General features: G+C 48.6%; 2 protein-coding genes across 2 annotated transcripts; one reads left to right on the top strand and one right to left on the bottom strand.

The window, feature by feature from the left end:
• LOC102174856 (colostrum trypsin inhibitor) lies at window positions 769-3,817 on the top strand. The gene is made up of 3 exons (XM_005688592.3): window positions 769-1,102; window positions 2,778-2,993; window positions 3,674-3,817. The coding sequence occupies exons 1-3, from the start codon at window positions 1,027-1,029 to the stop codon at window positions 3,691-3,693; spliced, it is 312 nt and encodes a 103-aa protein (XP_005688649.1). The 5' UTR covers window positions 769-1,026; the 3' UTR covers window positions 3,694-3,817.
• Window positions 7,589-19,050, bottom strand: PIGT (phosphatidylinositol glycan anchor biosynthesis class T). The gene is made up of 12 exons (XM_005688593.3): window positions 18,783-19,050; window positions 18,084-18,261; window positions 15,777-15,904; window positions 15,374-15,474; window positions 15,133-15,219; window positions 14,532-14,619; window positions 14,326-14,423; window positions 14,067-14,232; window positions 13,181-13,381; window positions 9,137-9,302; window positions 8,939-9,022; window positions 7,589-8,285 (listed from the first exon to the last, which is right to left on the bottom strand). The coding sequence occupies exons 1-12, from the start codon at window positions 18,967-18,969 to the stop codon at window positions 8,033-8,035; spliced, it is 1,737 nt and encodes a 578-aa protein (XP_005688650.2). The 5' UTR covers window positions 18,970-19,050; the 3' UTR covers window positions 7,589-8,032.

Here is a 19,617-nt window from a genome sequence, read left to right as displayed (position 1 = left end):
ACTATGATAGCCATCAGCCACGTCTGGCTACTGAACACAGGAAGTACGACTCTGCCTTAAGCGAGATCCCAGAGACAGTACGAAGAAAAGTAAACCATCATATTACTCTTTATGATGTGTTGATTATATGTTGAAATTATACTATTTTTGATCCACTGAGTTAAATAAACTATTAATAAAACTAGTTTTACTTCTTTCTTTTTCCTCTTTAAAAAATACTGCTACTAAAAAAAAAAAATCTGGGACCTTCCTGGCAGTCCAATGGTTAAGACTTGGTGTTTTCACTGCTAGGAGGGACCCAGTTTCCATCACTGGATGAGGAACTAAGATTCTATGCGCCCCACAGCCGAAAAAAAAAATGCAATTACTAGAAAATTTTAAAAATCTCTTTGTGGTTTGCATTATATTTCAACTTCATAACACTAGGGTAGAATTTGGGGAAAGTGATTTTGCCTTTTGTTTATGCTATTAACTATAGCTTGATCTTTAAAAAGAAATATGATGATTTATATGAAACAATAAACTCATTATCCCAAAATTCAATAAAAGAGCCAATGAACAAAGAGCTGTGTTCTCTCTCCTGGAATGCTGAGACACTAGCTGGGAGGCTCTGGATGGGAACCAATAATAATAGAATGGAGAAGAGCTGTGCTGGGCTTTCAGGGAACACATGGTCCAGCCCACCTGTTTTACAGATAGGGAAACGGAGGTCACCAAAGGTTCCTTCTCAGTCCAAGGTCACAGGGACTCAAGTCTGCAGTAGTTGGGGCTGAGACTATAGTCCCAATGCTACAAAAGCATCATCTTAGGGGACTTGCCCGAAGGCCTTGAAGAACCCATCCAAGGCCAATTGGCATGGCTTCCAGTTCTTGCAGCCCACACTCCTGGCCCAAGGTGCTTCCTATTCCAAGTAATGAGAATCAAGATACTTCCCTCAGCTCTGGGGAATAGGACCCCTTCTCCTTCAGCTGCAGCTATAAGTTCCAGCCTCCCGGCCTCAGCCCAGAACACACAGCTACTCACACCATGAAGCTCAGCCGCCTACTTGCCCTTTGCCTCACCCTCTGCCTGGTGGGCTTGGCGAGCTCAGGAAAGACCTCAGGTGAGCTGAGGGGCTGGGAACAGGGGCCCCAAGATCGTCGCCTATGGGGAGCGGGGATGATGGATCCAACACGCCATCTGGTCATTTCCCCCTCAGGAGGAGACAAGGACCTAGACACAGGAAGAGGTTCCCTGTGGTCGCATCCAGTCTCAGGAAAATCTGGGGCCAGACCTCCCAGGTGTCTCTTGGTGACATCACCGCCAAATTTTAATTTTTCTTAAAAAGCAATACATATATTTGTTTTAAAAAGACAAACTATATGTAAACGTGTGAAGTTTAAAAAACTGGTCCCCTATTTCACACAGCCCCAACAATCCTGCTCTCCAGATTCCTACTCCCTAGAATTCTTAACCAAGAAAAGAAACGTTGACAGTGCTTTGAACAGGAGGCCAGATTCTCAAACTTGGCTGCACACAGAATTCCCCTGAGGTCTCTCTGGGTCTCACACTCAGAAATTCTGATTTAATGGATCTGGGACGAAGCCTGGGCATCGGGACTTTTTTTTTTTTTCCAAGTTCCCCAAGAGGTTCTAACACTCTAACCAAGATTGAGAATTTGCTGCCCAAATAGAAGGTCTCAAATTTCTTCCTAGAATGGCCTCTTCCCTATTCTGGGTTAAGCTTCTCCCAGTAAATACAACACTCAAGGTCACACACATTGAGGATTTACATAAGGGTTCCATGGAGCTGAGTTGACTCATGTGCTTATTTGTTTGAGGGATGCTGTCCTTATTAGGGAAAGTGTCATTCTCAAAGTTCTGTGTGCTACATCCCATAAAAAGAGACACTGAGGTCCTGAATGTCTGAGGCAAATGGTTGAGGGAGGGTGTGTGAGTGTGAGTGTGTGTGTGTGTGTGTGCATGTCTGATAAATCATTCTGTGTGATACCCAGAGCCAGATGTGAAAGGAGGTAAAATAACAAGTGATTCAGTAAAAGAGGCCAGTTTCTTTATTTGCTGATTACCCATGGATATTAAAAATTATTCAATGTAAATATCTAAATATCTTTTTCCTAGATATAAAAAATATGATACTTGTTCACTGACACTCAAATGATACTAAAAAGGATTTTCAGGAAAAAAATCACCCGAGATTCCACCACCCAGAGATAACTGCTCCAAATATATGGAAGAATAACCTTCATGTCATCATTCTATGAGCTTATATGTATATATAATATCCACAGAATCACACCAGACCTATTTTGTAATTTGATTTTATATTCAGCAAAAGTTATGAACCTCTCTTCATGTTGATATGAATCATCAACACTATGCTGTAGTGTTGGCCCACTGATCCCCTGTTGGTGAACGTTTACATTTTTTCCAAATTATAATTTTTTCCCTTTACAAAAAAGCTCCAGCCAACAACTTGATGTCAAGTTATGAGAGGTTGTAAGATACAGCACTTGGGATTTGAAACTGAATCTGGGTATAAATCCCAAGCTTCTCTCAACTTACAGTCTTTATGATTTTGAGAAAATTAGCAAACCTCTCCAAGCCTGTTTCTCCATTTGTGAAGTGGGGACAGTTACACTCTTCCCGTTTGATTATTTAAGTAACGGCAAGAATAGCGAACACCTAGGAGGACGCTTGCTGTAGAGTAGGTGGTGGGGAAAAAATCAGTTCATTACGAGGACACATCAGTGACCATTCTCTTCTTTCTTACCTTTGCAGACAATCTCAAACAAGAGGCTTCCCAGGACTTGTTCCAAACACCCCCTGACCTGTGCCAGCTCCCCCAGGCAAGGGGCCCCTGCAAAGCTGCTTTGCTCCGATACTTCCATAACTCGACATCCAATGCTTGCGAGCCCTTTACCTATGGTGGTTGTCAGGGCAATGACAACAATTTTGACACCACAGAGATGTGTTTGAGGATCTGCCAACCCCCTGGTGAGTCCTCTGATAGACCCAGGAAGAGGAACGGAGGTGATAGGATGCTGGGTGTGAAGGGACAGGGTGTTGGTGAAGATGCTGGTGGTGACATGTTAATATGGGAGTTAGTGATGATGAGAATAAGGGGAATGAGATACCTGTCACTGATGCCTGGGAGGGGTGGTAATGAGGGTGCTGGCATTTTAGACAGCAAGGCAGTGGTGGCTGGTGGCACTGATAATAAAGATGAAAGGTGGGTTGATTACTGTAGCAAGCTCTTTTAAAATACATGATGGTGAGGGGGTGGGGTGTCTTCCCTGGTGACCAGTGGCTAAGATTCCACCCTCCCAATTCAGGGGCCTGGAGTGTGATCCCTGGTCAGGGAACTAGATCCCACATGCCACAAGTAAAAGACCTCCTGTGGCACACCTAAGACCCAGTGCAGTCAAATAAATAAATAAAGCACATGGTAGAGCTGGCAGAGGTGAAGACAGCAGTGTGACCTTGCAGGGTGATCCTGTTGACAGAGGTGAGGAACGCGGCTGTAGCAGTGATCTGGGTGGGAGGTGCTAGATATGAGGAGGTCCCCGGGCTGGTGGATATTGAAGGGGTTGGGTAAGGAGTCCAGCTTGATGGCTCTGGCTCTAGGATGCCAACGGGCCAGCCAAGAAGGGAGCTGACTGTCGTCTCCATCACAGAGACCAAGGACAAGAGCTGATGGTGACACCTGCACGTTCCCAGGCTTTGACCAAAAGCTGCCTCGGCTGCCCTTCCTGCTTGGAGGCCCTGTTCTGAGCCCATCCTGTATCCCTCCGGAACTGGGTCAATAAAGTATTCAAAGTTGACGTGGCCTGAAGCCTTCCTACAAGGGCCCTGGGCTTGCCCTCAAAAATCGTTCACAGTCACAGGGGTGATCAAACCTGCATCACCCCACCCCCAGCCCTCCAGGCCCTCACTGTCCTGTGTTCCCAGAATGAAGACAGGACAAAGGACACAAGTTCCCCTTTCACCAGGGGGTCCTCAAGGAAGCCAGACTGAATGGAAATCTGGGGACCTTGGATGTCTGTCCCTGGATCCTGGCCTGCTGCTCTTTCCTACCTAGGGCTGCATGATGAGCCAGAATGTTCTTCCTGTCCAGCAGGAACCATGGCCTGGAGGAGTGTGGAGGGGGTAGAAATTCAGGGAATCTTGGCCAGCTAGGCTGACTGCCCTCTCTCTCCACCAAGAGGAATACTGGAAAAAGATTTTTACACATTTTTTTAATTGTGGTAAAATATATACAACATGAAATTTACCATTTTAACCATTTCTAAATGTACTATTTAGTGGTATTACATACACATACATTGTTGTATGTATATATACACCATGATCACCACTCACCTCCAGAACTTTTTTATCTTCCCAAACTGAAACTTTGTACCATTAAAAATTAAGTCCTTTTTCTCCCTGCCCTGGGCACCACTACTCTAACTTCTGTCTCTAAGACTTTAACTACTCAGGAACCTCATACGAGTAGAATCAGAGTATTTTTCCTTTCATAACTGGTTTGTTTCACTTAGTGCCGTGTCCTCAAGGTTTATCCATGTTGTAGCCTGTATCAAAATTTCCATCCTTTCTTTGGAGGGGGGTACTGCTTAGTTCCCTGACCGGGGATCAAACCGGTGCCCCTTTGCAAAGGAAGCTCGGGGTCCTAGCCACTGGACCACCAGGGAAGTCCCAAAATCTCCTTCCTTTTAAAGACCAAATAATATACCACTGTTAGATACATTTTGGATATTGACCAACCTGCCCACCACCCCCAATAACTCTCTCCTCATGTCCTGCATCTGATCTAACCACTTCCTCTTGCTGGAAGGGAAACTGCTGGCCCAATGTCAAGCAGCAATACTAGAAGCCAGAACCTGGGGTTCCCAGACCAAGACCCTGTCCTGGCGATGTCATGGGGACCTTGGTGTGCCCTTCCCACCCCACCCTTTTCACATGTCCTATTGCCTGGGAGCCAACCTAGACAGTGTTACATCACTTCAGCAAGGACACACTGGGAAGCCAGCCTGGCCTGAAGCTCCAGGTGGGGACCCAAAGCTGAATGGACCCTTGGGCTTTATCCAAGGCCAAAAATGCTTAATCATACATGAATAAGTATATATTTGAGAGAAAGAGCTTTTTTTGGGGGGGGTGGGCGGGCCATCGCATGGCATATAGGAGCTTAGTTTCCTGACAAGGAATGGAACCTGCACCCCCTGCAGGGGAATCACAGAGTCTTAACCACACAGTGGGGAAGTCTCTATTCCCTTTCACGTTCTGAACAGCTACTCAGAGACTGAGCTCTGGAAGACAGTGAGGGTCACCTTAACCAGGCACTGTTTCAGATACCGCAGCTACAAAATTCTGGTCCATATGGATCTTAATTATTAATGAGCAGGATACGGAAGCTACACAGTACATTAGATGGTGGTGAGGGCTACCAAGGAAAACAAGGCAGGCAAGTGGTGAGCTGGAAGCTGGAGAAGCAATTTATAACCAGGGTAGCCAGGGAGACCTCTTGATAACTTGATGGTGAAGGTGGTGAAGAGTTGGATTGTTCAGTTAGGTTGAAGGTAGAACAGACAGCTTTTTTGACAGGGCATACTGGAGAATAGGGAGAAGGATCAAAAATGTGTCCAAGGTTTCAGGCCTGGGCAGCTGGGGAGATGAGAGCCGTCATTTGCAGAGATGAGCTGACAATGGGTGAGTATGCTTAGGGTCAGGGTGGAGATGATCAGAAGTTTGGAAGATAACTGAATTTGAGATGCCTTTAACATCCAAGTGGAGATGGCAAGTAGGCAGCTGGGTAAATGAGTATGGAATTCAGGGAGGAGGAGACCTAAGATATGGGGTGTCATCTTTGCATAAATTATACAAGACATGGCAGTAGACGGCATTTCTAGGTGCTGACTTGGCTGCAGGTATAAACTCTACTATTCTGACTTGGCAAACACCCCAATACATGCAGGCTGCCAGGACCACTTAGCTTCAGATAAGCTACCCACCTGCATTCCTTTTTTAATATTTATTTTTATTTGGCTGCACGAGGCCTTAGGTGCAGCACATGGGATCTTCTTTCTTCATTGCAGCCTGCAGGATCGCTGGTTCCAGCATGCGGGGTCTAGTTGCCTGACCAGGGATCGTTATCTGAGCCCCCTGCATTGAGAGCCCGGAGTCTTAGCCATTGGACCACCAGGGAAATCCCATACTCAGCTACATTCTTATGTCACACCTGGTGTGTTTACTGCTTGAAGTAAACTTGAGTAAAAGCATCTTGACCCAGTTGCTTTTGCAACTATGGTCTGGACTAGCTCACTCATGCCACCTCTTGTCCTACACATGCACACACATTGCTTGTACATTCTAGAAGCTCTGGGAAAACCTTCAGAGGGAACCTGAACAGCCCCGTCTCTGTTAGCTATACACTTGATGCATGCACTGTATTAAAGACCCTGTGCAGTCACACTGGAGGGGTTTCTAGAGAGCCCCTCGCCTTACCCATCCCTACCTCTAGACCCCAGGCCCAAAGCCACAGTAGCCCACACCCATTCATTCAGTCACGTTTGTTGACTGAGCACTGACAGCTTGTCCTGAGTGCAGACGCATTTAAGTGGAGAAAAGCCCCTGTGCCTCCAAGCAGCTCCTAGTCTACTAGAAGTTAAAGGGCAGTAACCACCAGGAAAATAAGAAATATGAAAGCTGTCCAGGGAGGGCACCCACAGCAGTTCAGTCTGTCAGGGAAGACTTCCTGGAGGAAGCAACATCTCACCTGGTTTTGTCAGTCAGAGTGAACCTGGCAATTGAGGGGGACATAGTGGTTAGCAGAGCAGAGTATTCTGTTTGACAGGCAATCGACCAAAAGATGGATGGGAGAACTGGGAGAGGGAGGGGCAGACAACGAGTAACGTACACTCTTGACAAACGTGTCAGAGGAAGAGAACGAAGGTGGGGGCAGGGCAGACACTTGCCAGAGGACTCGTTTCACAGGAATCTGGGGTTACACAGCCAGGACGTGGGCAGGGGCAGGCTTCAATCCAAGGGCTTCAAAGCCTGTGGGTGGTCTGAGGACCACCCAGAACACAAACTCCTGAGGAGCCAGATAAAAACTGAAAGGCTGGGCTCCGCCCAAACTGACTGAATTCACGGGTCTGGATCCCAGGAACCTGTGTTATTTCGCAAGAGCCCCAAATGGCTGCAATGCAGCGTCTGGTTGGAAAATGCTCACCCAAAGCTCTCCTGTGTCTCCAGCGTCTCTCCAGCGCGACCCCTGGTGACAGGGGGCTGGCTCTCAGGGCTCCTAAAAGGCACAGGATGGTTAACTTTCATGGCCGTGGAGATGTTGACATAAGCACTCCCCGTCAAACCCAGGGAGTTCTGGGAACCAGTCAGAGGAGGATGCCAGGGGAGGAGGGAAGCAGGAGATGAGAAGGAATTTCTGGCAGGGGTGGGAGGAGGCAGGGGCCTTTGGTTGGTTGGTTGGTTGTTTTTTGGCGGGGGAGGGGATCAGACAGGAAATCCAGTTCGGTACCTGCCAAACACTCCCTAGCCCCAGCTCTCCCCAGGCCTCAAGGACAGGAGACAAAGAATCAAGGAATTAGACACTTTTTATTCCACAACCAGTAATCTCCACCTACCACACAGTGGTACGAATATTTGAGCACATCCTATTATCCAGGCGGGCACCGTCCAACAGAACTAACTTTCTGCAGTGGTGGGAACATCTGTGCCCATGATGCCCAGTACAGCAGCCACTAAGCACCTCTGGTTACTGAGCACTTGAAATGCCCTCAGTATGGATAAGGAAATGCATTTTCAATTTAAATTAAATTCAAAAGCCACATCTGACTCATGGCTACTGTCCTGAACATTGCAGCTCTAGGCCGTGGCCCAATCCAGGAGACAGTTTGGTTCAAAAGCCGCCTCAGGGGAGGGCAAGTAGCAGGAAGAGCCTTGCGGGGGTGTCGGGGGGAGGTGTCAGCCACCACGCCCCCTCAAGAGAAACTGCAGCCCAACTGTGAGCAGGACTTGCCTCAGAGCGGGGGGACACCTCGGGCACGCCGGATGAGGTTGGCGAGCCGCTTGACCAGGCCGCCCTTCCTGGGCTCCTCGATCTGGAAGGTGCGGGTGAGGAGGTTGTAGAAGGAGCCGTAGCACACGGCCACCACGGTGCACGTGAGGCAGACGACGTTGTAGGGCATACTGAAGTCCGGCGTGGGCAGGCTCACCAGCAGCGGCTCCGTGTAGAGCCGCACAAAGTAGCTGGAGCTGTCAGAGACTGGGAAGCTGGGGGTCGGGAGCGGGCAGTGAGGCGGGTGGCTGCTTCCCCACATCTCACCCCACCCAGCCCCACCCCCTCTCTCTGGCCACATGGGCCAACGTCAGTGGGAAGCATTTTCAAAGCTTTCTTAGCCTCATAGCCTTTTAAAGCTCAATACAGATTATCTGATCAAAGGAGAGCTACGTTGAGGGAGAGGAAAGGGACCCTGCCTTCACTGGGCTGCATCTTCCTGAGCCATCTGGTCTTGGCCTACAGGTCATCTCCTCCAAGCAGCCTTCCTGGATTACCTACCAGATTACTCCCCAGCAGTTCCTCTCTAGACTGTGCCCATGAGCAGGGAGGGGCAAGTCCATTTTGTCCAGTGCTGTCCATGTGGTGCTCTCTGAAGTACCCAGCATCTGATAAGTGCTCAGTTCCGTATTTGTAAGAGAACTGGTGAGTAAACATCCTGCACTTCTCACCTTCTGATCTCCTAGCAGCTCTTTAGGATCATTTCATAAAGACTATACTAACAGTATAGACCACTGGGGTTTGAATTAGAACAGGGCCAATCTACTCATTACTTTGCAAGCACAACCTCTAGCCCCAGGCCAGCCCGCAGGAGCCTGATCCTCTGTGCAGGTGCCACCCAGATGCCAGTGGCAGGGCTCACACTTACAGGCTGTTGAAGAGGGGGCTCTCTTCCCAATCCCCGGGTTTGGCTGCCACCACACTGGGCACGAGGGCGCTGAGGACAGACGGGCTGCAGAGAAGCAGACAGGTACTCCGTGAGCTGTGTTCCTCACACTTCTCCACCAGGGAGAGTGGTGGAGAGGGTGGGCCAGGAGGGTGGGGGCGGCAGGTGAGGGGAGCCCACCTGACATAGAAGCCATGGTTGGGGTCCGGGGTGTACTCAGTCCACTTAAGCAGTGCCCGCTCAAACTGGATGGAGACCTTGGTGATGGAGTTGGCCGGCAGCTGAATCAGCATCTCCAGGAGGTGGGGCTGCATCCGGTCCTGGGCAGGCTGGTAGTGGATGTAACCTGGGGACCGACAGGGCGCCCAGAGCTCTTTCCAGGGCTCAGCCCACCTGCACCGCTTGTCCCTACCCGTCCAGGCCTTGGGGCTGGGACTGAGGAACCGAGGAGGAGGAATCTAGATCACGAAGTCAGGCAGGCCCCCAGCGGGGAGGAGGAGGGCAGGGAAGGGAAAAGGTATTTCCAGGGCAGCTGTTCCAGGATATGCTCAACCTAATCCATCTTCACATCACGGAAACTGGGCCACCAGACGTCCAGTGCCTCCCATGATGCAACAGGGAGTCCAGAGAACCACCTGGGAAGCTTTCTTGCCAAAAATATGAGACCTAAATCTAATCAAGTTTCTAAAACTAACCACTGATACTCAAGAATACACAGAGGATCGAGGAACATGTTAAACATGGGCCAACGAGAATGTAGAACATCCTAAACAACAAATGACCCAGTTTTGCCAACAAATCAATTTTTTAAAAACCACTGGGAACTGTTTTACAGATTAAAAGAGATGTAAAAGGACCACAGCAATCAAGGCGGGAATAACAGGGGAAATGGGGGTTAAGGGAAGTGCATATGGGAACCCCGTACTTTCTGCTCAACTTTTCTGTCAACTTGAAACTGCTCTTTAAAGAGTGAGTCTATTAATATAAAAAGAGAGAGAGAGAAACTTAAGAGCATATCAAGCAAATATAATGTGAGCACCTTATTTTTACCCAATTCAAATCAATTATAAAGTTATTTTCAAGACCACTGGGGGAAATAGGAGTGATAACAATAGGTTATACATATTTTTAAGCCCCTTACCTGTTAGAGATGTTTAAAGATAAACTGATATGATATGTAGGATTTGTTTTAAGATACTCCAGCAAAAAAAGTAACCAAACCAAATTAAATAAATAAACGGAAAGATGACACAAAAATGATGGGAAGCTGTGGAATAGAACAGAGAGCCTAGAAATGAACCCACACTTATATGGGTAATTAATCTATGTCAAAAGAGACAAGAATACACAATGAGGAAAAGAGAGCCCTTTCAATAAATGGTGTTGGGAAAACAAGACAGCTATATGCAAAAGAATCAAATTAGATTACTTTCTTATACCAAATACAAAAATAAACTCAAAATGGATTAAAGACTTAAATGTAAAACCTGAAATAATGAAACTTCCAGAAAAAAATATAGGCAGTATGCCTTTTGACCTAGCAATGTTTTGTTGGATATGTCTCCTCAAGCAAGAAAAACAACAGTAAAAATAAACAAATGGGGTTACATCAAACTAAAAAGCTTTTGCACAGTGAAAGAAACTACCAGAAAACTGAAAAGACAGACTATTGAAAGGGAGAAAGTATTTGCAAATGATATCGATAAGGGGTTAATATGCAAAATATACAAAGTATTTACACAACTCAATGTCAAAAAAGAAAGAATTGTTTAAAAAAATGGGCAGAGGACCTGAATAGACATTTTTCTAGAGAAGACATACAGATTGGCCAACAGGCAGATGAAAAAATAGTTCAACATCACTAATCATCACAAAAAGGCAAATCAAAACCACAATAAGGTATCACCTCACACCTCTCGGGATCATCAAAAAGACAACAAACAACAAGTGCTGGTGAGTATGCGGAGAAAAGGGAATCCCTGTGCAGTGTGTTGGGAATGTAAACTGGTGTAGCCACTATCAACACCTGTAGGGAGATTCCTCAAAATTTAAAAACAGAACTGCCATACAATCCAGCAATTCCACTCCTGGGGATTTATTCAAAGAAAACAAAAACATTAATTTGAAAAGATATAGGCACCCCAATGTTCACTGAAGCATTGTTTACAATAGCTAAGAAAATGACCTAAGTGCCCATCGATGGATGAATGGTAAAGAAGACGTGAAGTATCACTCAGCTACAGAAAAGAAGGAAACTTTGACATCTGCAACAACGTGGATGAGCTAGAAAATATTAGGCTAAGTGAGATAAGTCAAAGACAAATACTGTATGATATCACTTATACTGGGAATCTGAAAAAAAAAAAAAGAATAAACATAACCAAACAGAAGTAGTCATAGACACAAAGAATAAACAGGTGACTGCCCAAGGAGAGAAGGGTGGAAGGAGGAGAGAAATAGATGAGGGAGGGCAAGAGGAACAAACTTTCAGTTGCAAAATAAATGAGTCACAGGTACGAAATGCACAGTGTGGGGAATACAGTCAATAACTATGGCTTATATTTGTATGGTGACAGATGGTAACGAGACTTATCATAATGATCATTTTGAAAAGCACAGAAACACTGAATCACTTTGCTATTACCAGGAACTAGCATAGTGTTACAGGTCAATTATACTTCAAAAATAAACAAACTCATAGAAAAAGAGATCACATTTGTTGTTACTAGAGGTAAGGGGTAGGGGGAAGGGGAATTGGATGAAGGCAGTCAAAGGGTACAATCTTCCAGTTCTAAGACAAGAATTGGAAATGTAATGTAGAACATGATAAATATGTTAATGTTGTACATTACACATGAAAGCTGTTAAGAGGGTAAATCCTTAGAGTTCTCATCACAAGGGAAAAAATTTTTTACTACTTCTTTATTTTGTATCTGTATGAGATGATGGATGTTCATTAAACTTACTTCATGATAGATATAAGTCGAATGAGCATGCTGAACACCTTGAACTTATCTTGTGCTATATGTCAATTATATCTCAATGAAACTAGGAAAAAAATCAACAACAAACAAAAAACGGGATATGAAGCTGGAGACTGCTGAGGCTGGGTAATGCGTACACGGGAGCTCATTACTCTGCTCCATTTGGGTATGTATTTCAAATCTGCCAGAGCTAAGATAAAATAAAACAAAACAGGAACTTCCCTGGTGGTCCAGTGGTTAAGAATCCACCTGGCAATACAGGGGACACAGGTTCAATCTCTGGCCTGGGAAGATCCCACATGCTACAGAACAACTAAGCCAGTGCGCCAGAACTACCTAGCCTGAGCGCTCGAGAGCCCGTGACCCACACATGCTGAAGCCCACACGCTGCAACCATCGAGCCCTCGCGCCTAGAGCTTGTGCTCTGCGCCGGGGAGGCCACCACAGCACGAAGCCCGGGCACCGCAAGATGAGCCCCCGCTCGCCACAACTAAAGAAAGCCCGTGCTTAGCAACGATGACTCAGCGCAGCCAAAAATAAAAATAAATAAAAAACAAAACAAAAAAACCACGAAATATACAGGTGGGAGGTTTCAAGTAGAGATTTTCAAGGGGGTACAGATAGTGCTAGAAAATATGGGAAACCACAAAGCGGTTTAGGAAAGATTGCAAGTCTAACTGTTGGAGTTGTGCTGTAACGTCTTCCTAAGGAGTCTCCTGTGCTCCTTAGTCTCCCTCCACTCCAAAGGAAAACAAGTGCTTTTGTGCTATGCCTGGCATCTCATAGAAAGCACTCAGTAAATATTAACTCCTCCTCACAAAAATAATAGAAAAAAACAAACAAACTTTTAAAACTGCACCTCTTTACCCCACCCAAGGAAGCAAAAACCACCTACTCCAGCACCGTCTTTGTATCCAATACTCTTGTTTCCTTTCTCCACCTGAAAGAGCCTAGGAATCATCCAAAACAAAACAGAGCTCCAGGAAAGAGAAGGAAGCAATTGAGAAAGATTAGGAAACTCCTGCCTTGATCACGTCCTACAAAGAGTCACCAGGCCTGTGTGGTTTAACTACTTTGACTTTATAAACACTTGCAGATCTGGCACTGGTGAGGTCACTCAAACTACTCCTGACGCCTGTGCAGACTGTGAGGTACTTCTGGAATTATCCTGAGAACTGAGGTGCTGGGGGACGTGGAGGGGGAGGGATGGGGGAGGGGCTGGCTAGGGACTGGCGCTCACTTGGTTTGTTCTCCTTGCCCTTGGACGTGATGGTGAGCGTGTGCACATACAGCCGCAGGTACCAGGGCACGCTGTCCAGCAGCAGCACAGGGAAGGCCCGGTACGGGTGGGTGTTGTACAGCAGCGTGCTCAGCTCCCCGCTCTGCAGCCCGTAGCCGCTCACATACCGCTGGGCGTACAGGAAGGGCACCGGGGGGGCCTCTGCTCAGAGAAAAGCCAACAGTTAACCACTCCTTTAAAGAAAAACAAAAAGGGGGGGATCACTCCCCAAATCCACTCCCTGGGCTAGGTTCAGAGTCTCAAAGCCAGAAGGGGACGGGGAGATGCTTTGCCAGAACTGGGAAACCTGCATTCTGGAACCATCCCTGTCTTCCCCAACTCACAGCAATGACAACAGAATTACTGTTGTTTACTGAGTACTAACAAGCCCTGAGCTTTCTGCTGGCTCCAACCCAAACCAAGTGCTCTCACAATATTTCACGCTTTTCCTTGATAACACTGAACATGATTGTAACTAATTGTTTGAGGCCTGCTTCAACTACTATATGTTAATGTTTCTCAAAATCAGGGTATTTGTGTCTTCAAAAAAATTTTTTGTTAATTAAATGAACAAATGCATGAATGACTTCCATGTTTTCCGTTAATTATCTCATCTAACCTGTTAGGTATTACTGTCCCTGTTTTCAGCATGAGACTATGAAGTTAGGAACCTTCAAGGTCATAGAGCTTAGAAGAGGTGGTGTTAAAACCAGGATGTCTGACTCCAGTTATCTGGATCTAAACACAAGCCTGTTGTCTCCTGGTGAAGAGATGGGGCTGTGAGTCTTCCCCACAAGATGAAATCACTGTAGCCCATGGTGGCCGTGGTGGCCCACCCTCCACCCACCATTCTCTGGGGGCCTCTTCCACTTCAGCTGGATGTTGAGGCTGCGCGAGTTGCTGACCACAGCTGCATCCAGGAGGTCATAGACGGCATAGGTCTTCCGGGTGCCCAGGATGACGTCTTGGTATGTGGTAAGGGGGGGCGGGTACACCTCCAATGTCTCGTTGTCCTGGGAACACAAGGACAGGGCTGAGAAGCGAGCAGAGGGGCAGGCTGGCCTTGGAGGGAACGGGCTGACATGTGTGGCTGGAGACCTCAGTACCTGGCCATAGCTGGTGATGTCCACATAGACTCGGCTCTCCGAAGCCAAGGGGCAGGGCTCAGTGAGAGTTCGGGAGAACATCCGGAAGAGGGACCAGTCTGGGGAGCAGAGGGTGGGGATGAGCTGGGGCAGGACTAGGCCTGCTCCACACAGATGGGGCGGGGCTGGCAATGGGTGGGTGGAGATGCCAGAGCAAGGGAGCTTACCCTTCTTCCCCTGTCCAGTGACGAAGGCATCAAATACAACAGAAAGGGTCTGCCTCAGCTCCCAGGAGACGCTGGTACAGCGTGCATTCTACAAGGGTCAGACAGCAGCAGTGACGACCTACCTCCCTGCCAACCTCACAGCCCCAGGGACCGCAACCTGGATGCAATCCCTCCTCTATTTCGTATCTCCCCACCATCAATTTGCTACCACTCCGTACTGAGCACTTGACCCTGTGCCAGCAACATCCTGCCCATCAGTGGGATGAACCGCTGCCAACAACTGGATGAACTGATACTACTATTATTCTCATTTAACGGACGAGAAAAGCAGAAAGATAAAGTGACCCACTCAAGGTCAAGTCAGGTAGAAAGTGGCTGAGCTAGCAGATGTACCCACATGGCTATGGCTCATAACCACCAGGCTCCACGACAAAGATTTCCGCTCGGTTTCCTTGGTGCGTGACCAAAGCCCTGGATCGTCACCATCACATCTCCCACTGACCACTGGCTCAGCCCTCGACAGACACTGGGTGACGTGCTTTACCTGCACCTTCTCTCCCAGCCCCGAGATGGCCCCCGTCTCCCATCCCCCAAGACTTACTCTGCAAACAGGGCGGATATGCACTGCCTGGGAGTGGTAGCTCGTGTGGAACAGGCGGTCAGCCTTCAGCAGCACCGAGAGGCCTGCCTGGAGGAGGCAGTGTGAGAGAAAGGGTCAGTGCCCTGCACGGCGACATGACCGGGCGTGGGGCCGAGGTTATCTGTCGGGCAGGGAGGGGGCATCAGCCCATGCCATCCACTCTCTGGGGCTCCCACCCGCATTCAGGCCCCTCCGGCCTCACCTTGGAGCTGCAGGGCAAGAGCTTCTTCCATGGGGTGAGGTTCTCGGTGCAGACGACCTCTCGCGGCAGCACCGCATAGCGCAGGAAGGAGTGGTCCGTGCCTGAGGGAGACAGGAGCCTGGCTGGGGAGGGCCTTGGGGCCCTGCTCCTCAGGACCTGCACACACTCTCCAGCACCACCGCTCTCACAGTCTAGGCTGGGGGAGGAGTGTGGAACAGCCTCGTCCCTTCGGGAGAAAGCAACGCAGAGACATCTTCCTGGGGGCGGGGGTAGGGGGAGGGCCTGCCCACCCTGGGGATTGATGACCTGGCCCCGCAGACGGTGGAGGAAGCAGAGGGGAAAGGAGGCAAAGGCCGGGGTGAGAGGGCACAGGAAGAAGGACGGGGCCATGGGGCAGTCTCACCATTGGCCAGCCCCAGGGGTTTGAAGGAGGCAGTGGGCGTGACTGTGTTGGTAGAGTCGATGAAGTTGAGAGAGGCGCAGAAGATCCCGGAGAGGACGTTACTGAGCTCCTTCCAGGACTCATCCACGCTGGATGGAGACACAAACCCGCTCACTGTCCCGGGGCTGCGTCTGCCCCCTCGCTCAGAGCCTGCAGCTGGCTGCCAAGCCATGAGGCCGGCCAGCTGCTAGAGCCACAACTGCCCCGCTGGGCCTGCGGCCCGGGTCTCCCCTATCAGCCCCTTCTTCCTCCCCCTCCTCTGAACATCCCTGCACCCCCGCCAGCCTCTGCTTAGGTGGCTCCTCTTCGCACCTCGCAGTACCACCTCACTCCTTACGCTCCCCTTCCAGGGTGTTCCCTCCTCCAGGCAGCGTTCCTGCCCTCCCCAACCACAGCTTCCTGTCGCACTGCTGCCATTCTGACCGTCCCTGCCTCTCACCAGGGGCCTTCTGGGAAATGGTTGGGTGTCAAGAGTACCTTGTCCTAAGCATCTTTTCTCCTCGACTAGGCTGAGAGCAACCTGAGGACAGGGAGCAAGGCTGGATCACCCACGTACACCCCATGCTACACAAAGTGCCCCACACTTTGTGGGGGGCCGAGATGAGCTCACTGATCCACCCTGAGTTGTGCTCCGCTGGGCGAAACAACCTACTTCCCTGTGAATACCCTGCTGAGTCCTGGTTCTACCCTCAGTATGGGAAGTCTTACATCTACAAAGGCTCATGGAACAAGGGAAAATAAGCATCCTAGGACCGCAGACAAACATCAAACTAAATTAGGTGTTTTTTTCCTTTAGAAAAGCAGCCAAACAGATTTGCTCTTTATAAAATAATAGAATAAAAGTAGATTTCTGAACATCACCGCCACACTACAGGCAATTATGAGAGGAGACAGTGACAGCAGAGCAGCTGGGATAAAAGGCAAGGAAGCCAGAGTTCAGGCAAGAGAGGAAGCCCTGGCCAGTGCAGGGGCTTGCTCTTCATTTGATACCACTGTAGAGCTAGCCTGGGGTTTTCCAACAGTCCTGGGTTCAGAGCTTTCCAACTGCTCCAATCCTTATGCCTCAAATAAAGACTGCAAACTCGAAGCCTGAAAACGCTACCCAAACCATAGCCATGTTCCATTTGCTGTGCACAACATTAACCCATAGGCATTTCTTAAATTTTTAAGTCATTTGCTGATACTTAAGCTTACTAATTTTCACATTAAAATCCAAATTTCTGGGGAAAATGAGAGTATTTGACAACAGTAGGTCTCTGTTCCCACATTACAACAATCCATCGGGGCTGAGTGGCAGCTGTCCTCCCAAGCTCTCCAGCCTGCCACAGCCCCCACCACTCCCAGGTAAGGCCCTAAATTTTTTTTAAGGTTTTTTTTTTTTTTTTTTTTAATATGGACCACTTTTAAAGTCTTTATTGAATTTGTTACAGTATTGCTTCTGTTCTATGTTTTGGTTTTTTTGACCATGAGGCATGTGGGTTCTTAGCTCCTCAACTAGAGATGGAGCCCGTACCCCTTGCATTGGAAGATGAAGTCTTACCCACTGGACCACCAGGGAAGTCCCCCTAAATTTTTTTTTAATTATACATACGTGCTGATTTCCCATAGTAGGATTAAGAGAATTTGGGCTTCCCAGGTGGGGCAGTGGTAAAGAATCCACCTGCCAATGCAGGAGATGCAACAGATGCAGGTTCCATCCCTGAGTCAGGAAGATCTTCTGGAGCAGGAAACAACAACCCATTCCAGTATTCTTGCCTGGAAAATTCCGGGCAGAGGAGCCTGGCAGGCTACAGTCCATGGGGTCACAAAGAGTCTGATACAACGGAGTGACGGAGCACACTAACAGGACCTAACCCGTCCCTCCCCTAAAAACTAGTGATTTCTGGAATACAGAGATATGATGTCTTGCAGGCCAATTCTAGCCCACATATATTTTATTTGGCCCTTGTGGCATTTTATTATTATGTGAATGAATGTCTTTAAAAGGTTGTCCCGTTTGCCACAGCTTTCTAGTGCCTTACATCCAAGTAGGCTTCAGATAACTGTTATCTATCTCCGTAGATACATGAGACCACAGGTCTGGATGTATCAGGGGAAGGAAACACATTAAGCAAAGTCAAGAATGCCACTAGGCCATAATACTTCTTACTTCCAGTGCAGCTTTACCCCCATGGAACTGCTTCCCCCAAGGGGCAGTGGCAGGATGACATCACTTGCCATGCCACGTTCCTGCCATGGCCTGCCACAGGCCTCAAGGTGGGCACTCACTCGGTGACGGTCTCTTGGAACCAAGCCCACAGCTCTGCCCCCGATGGGGCCTGCAAGAAGGGCGTCCCCCAGTATCGAGTCCTCCAGAAGCCTTGGGTTAAGGACAGGTGCAGTTCCCGGAGAGAATACTTGGAGATCAACTGCCCCAAGGCTTTGGGGAAGAGCCTATAGTGAGACACTGGAGAAGAGACAGCAGGTGAGTGATGATCCTGGAGGGAGGGCTCTCAGCCAGCCCAAAGAAACAATAGATACACCCCAGCTCTGGGGTCAGAGGAATCTAAATTCCTGACCAGTCAGTCACTGACTAAGCAATGTGATCTTGAACCGGTGCCTTTATCTCTATATATCTCCACTTTCCTTCCTGTAACTGTTCACTCAACTCAGCACCATGCCAGCACCCAGGATAAACAGTAATCGTCAACAGCATCCTTATCAGTGCTGTCCACGGAAGGTGCTAACTAAAGGTTTAGAGTGGTAGCATGAAGCTGCGGAGAGACCACCGCACTAGAAGTCAGCCCTCCCGGGGCCCGTTTCTTCACTGGTACAATGTGATTCCTCAAAAACTGCCCCACCTTCCGCCAAGGACCCACGCCCCGGGACCAGAACCTCACCGTGGGGTCAGCGCCTGCCCCCAAGGCTGGCCTCCACCCCACTCCCAGCAGGTGCCACAGGGTTCTCCCGTCAGTCTCCTCTCCTCACCTCCTTCCCGCTGCAGCTCCGAATCCCAGCGCGTGCGGAACTGGAATGTGGCGGCTACGTCCCCTGAAGGCAGCGGGGTGATGACTAGCTCCTCCCTCAAGCTGTCGCGTGGGGGCTCCGCCTGGCCCCAGCCGCCCGGTCCCAGAAGCAGCAGCAACAGCAGGAAAATCCTTACGGCCGCCGCCATGCCTGCGGCTGCTTCCACCTCCGAGTGGCCCCACCCCTGAGAAAGGCCGGCCTCCAATAGGAAGAGCGGAAGAGAAGTGACTTCCGGTGCTGTCCCGGAAGTTGGGGTGCGGCTATCAGAAGAACAGCCTAGATAGACCCTTCAGGACGGTGTGTGTTTAAAGGGGAGCTGACAGGGCACAACCGATTGGGATCTGGATTGTGGACCCCTTTCCCTACGATAAAGTGCTTAGCCACCACTGCCATTGTGCCTCCGTGATAGTGGAAGAAGCAGACTGAAAACGGTTATTTCTTCTGCGAGGTCCCACAGCCGGGCCCCTGCCTCCAATAGCTTCTTGTCTCTGCTCAGTCCTAAGTCTAGCCCGCTCGTATGGTGCAAAACTTCCCCGCAAAACCCTCAAATAACCTTCCCGTTTATTATGAAAATTTTCAAACATACAACAAAGATGAAAGGATGAATACCTGTCACAATGAACACCTGTTTCCCCATCACCTAGATTCCACCATTATCATTTTACTATACTTGTCTTATCACATTATCAGTCTAACTCCCACAATTCATCTTATGTTTTGATGCATTTCAGAGATTTCAGACATAAGGACACTTCTCTTTAAATAGTTTAGCATGCACATCATTAAAGTGAAGTGA

Source organism: Capra hircus, chromosome 13 (genome assembly GCF_001704415.2).
Source record: "Capra hircus breed San Clemente chromosome 13, ASM170441v1, whole genome shotgun sequence".
NCBI lineage: Eukaryota > Metazoa > Chordata > Mammalia > Artiodactyla > Bovidae > Capra > Capra hircus.
The sequence above is the reverse complement of the archived record's forward strand: the minus strand, read 5'-3'. Positions and strand labels throughout refer to the sequence as shown.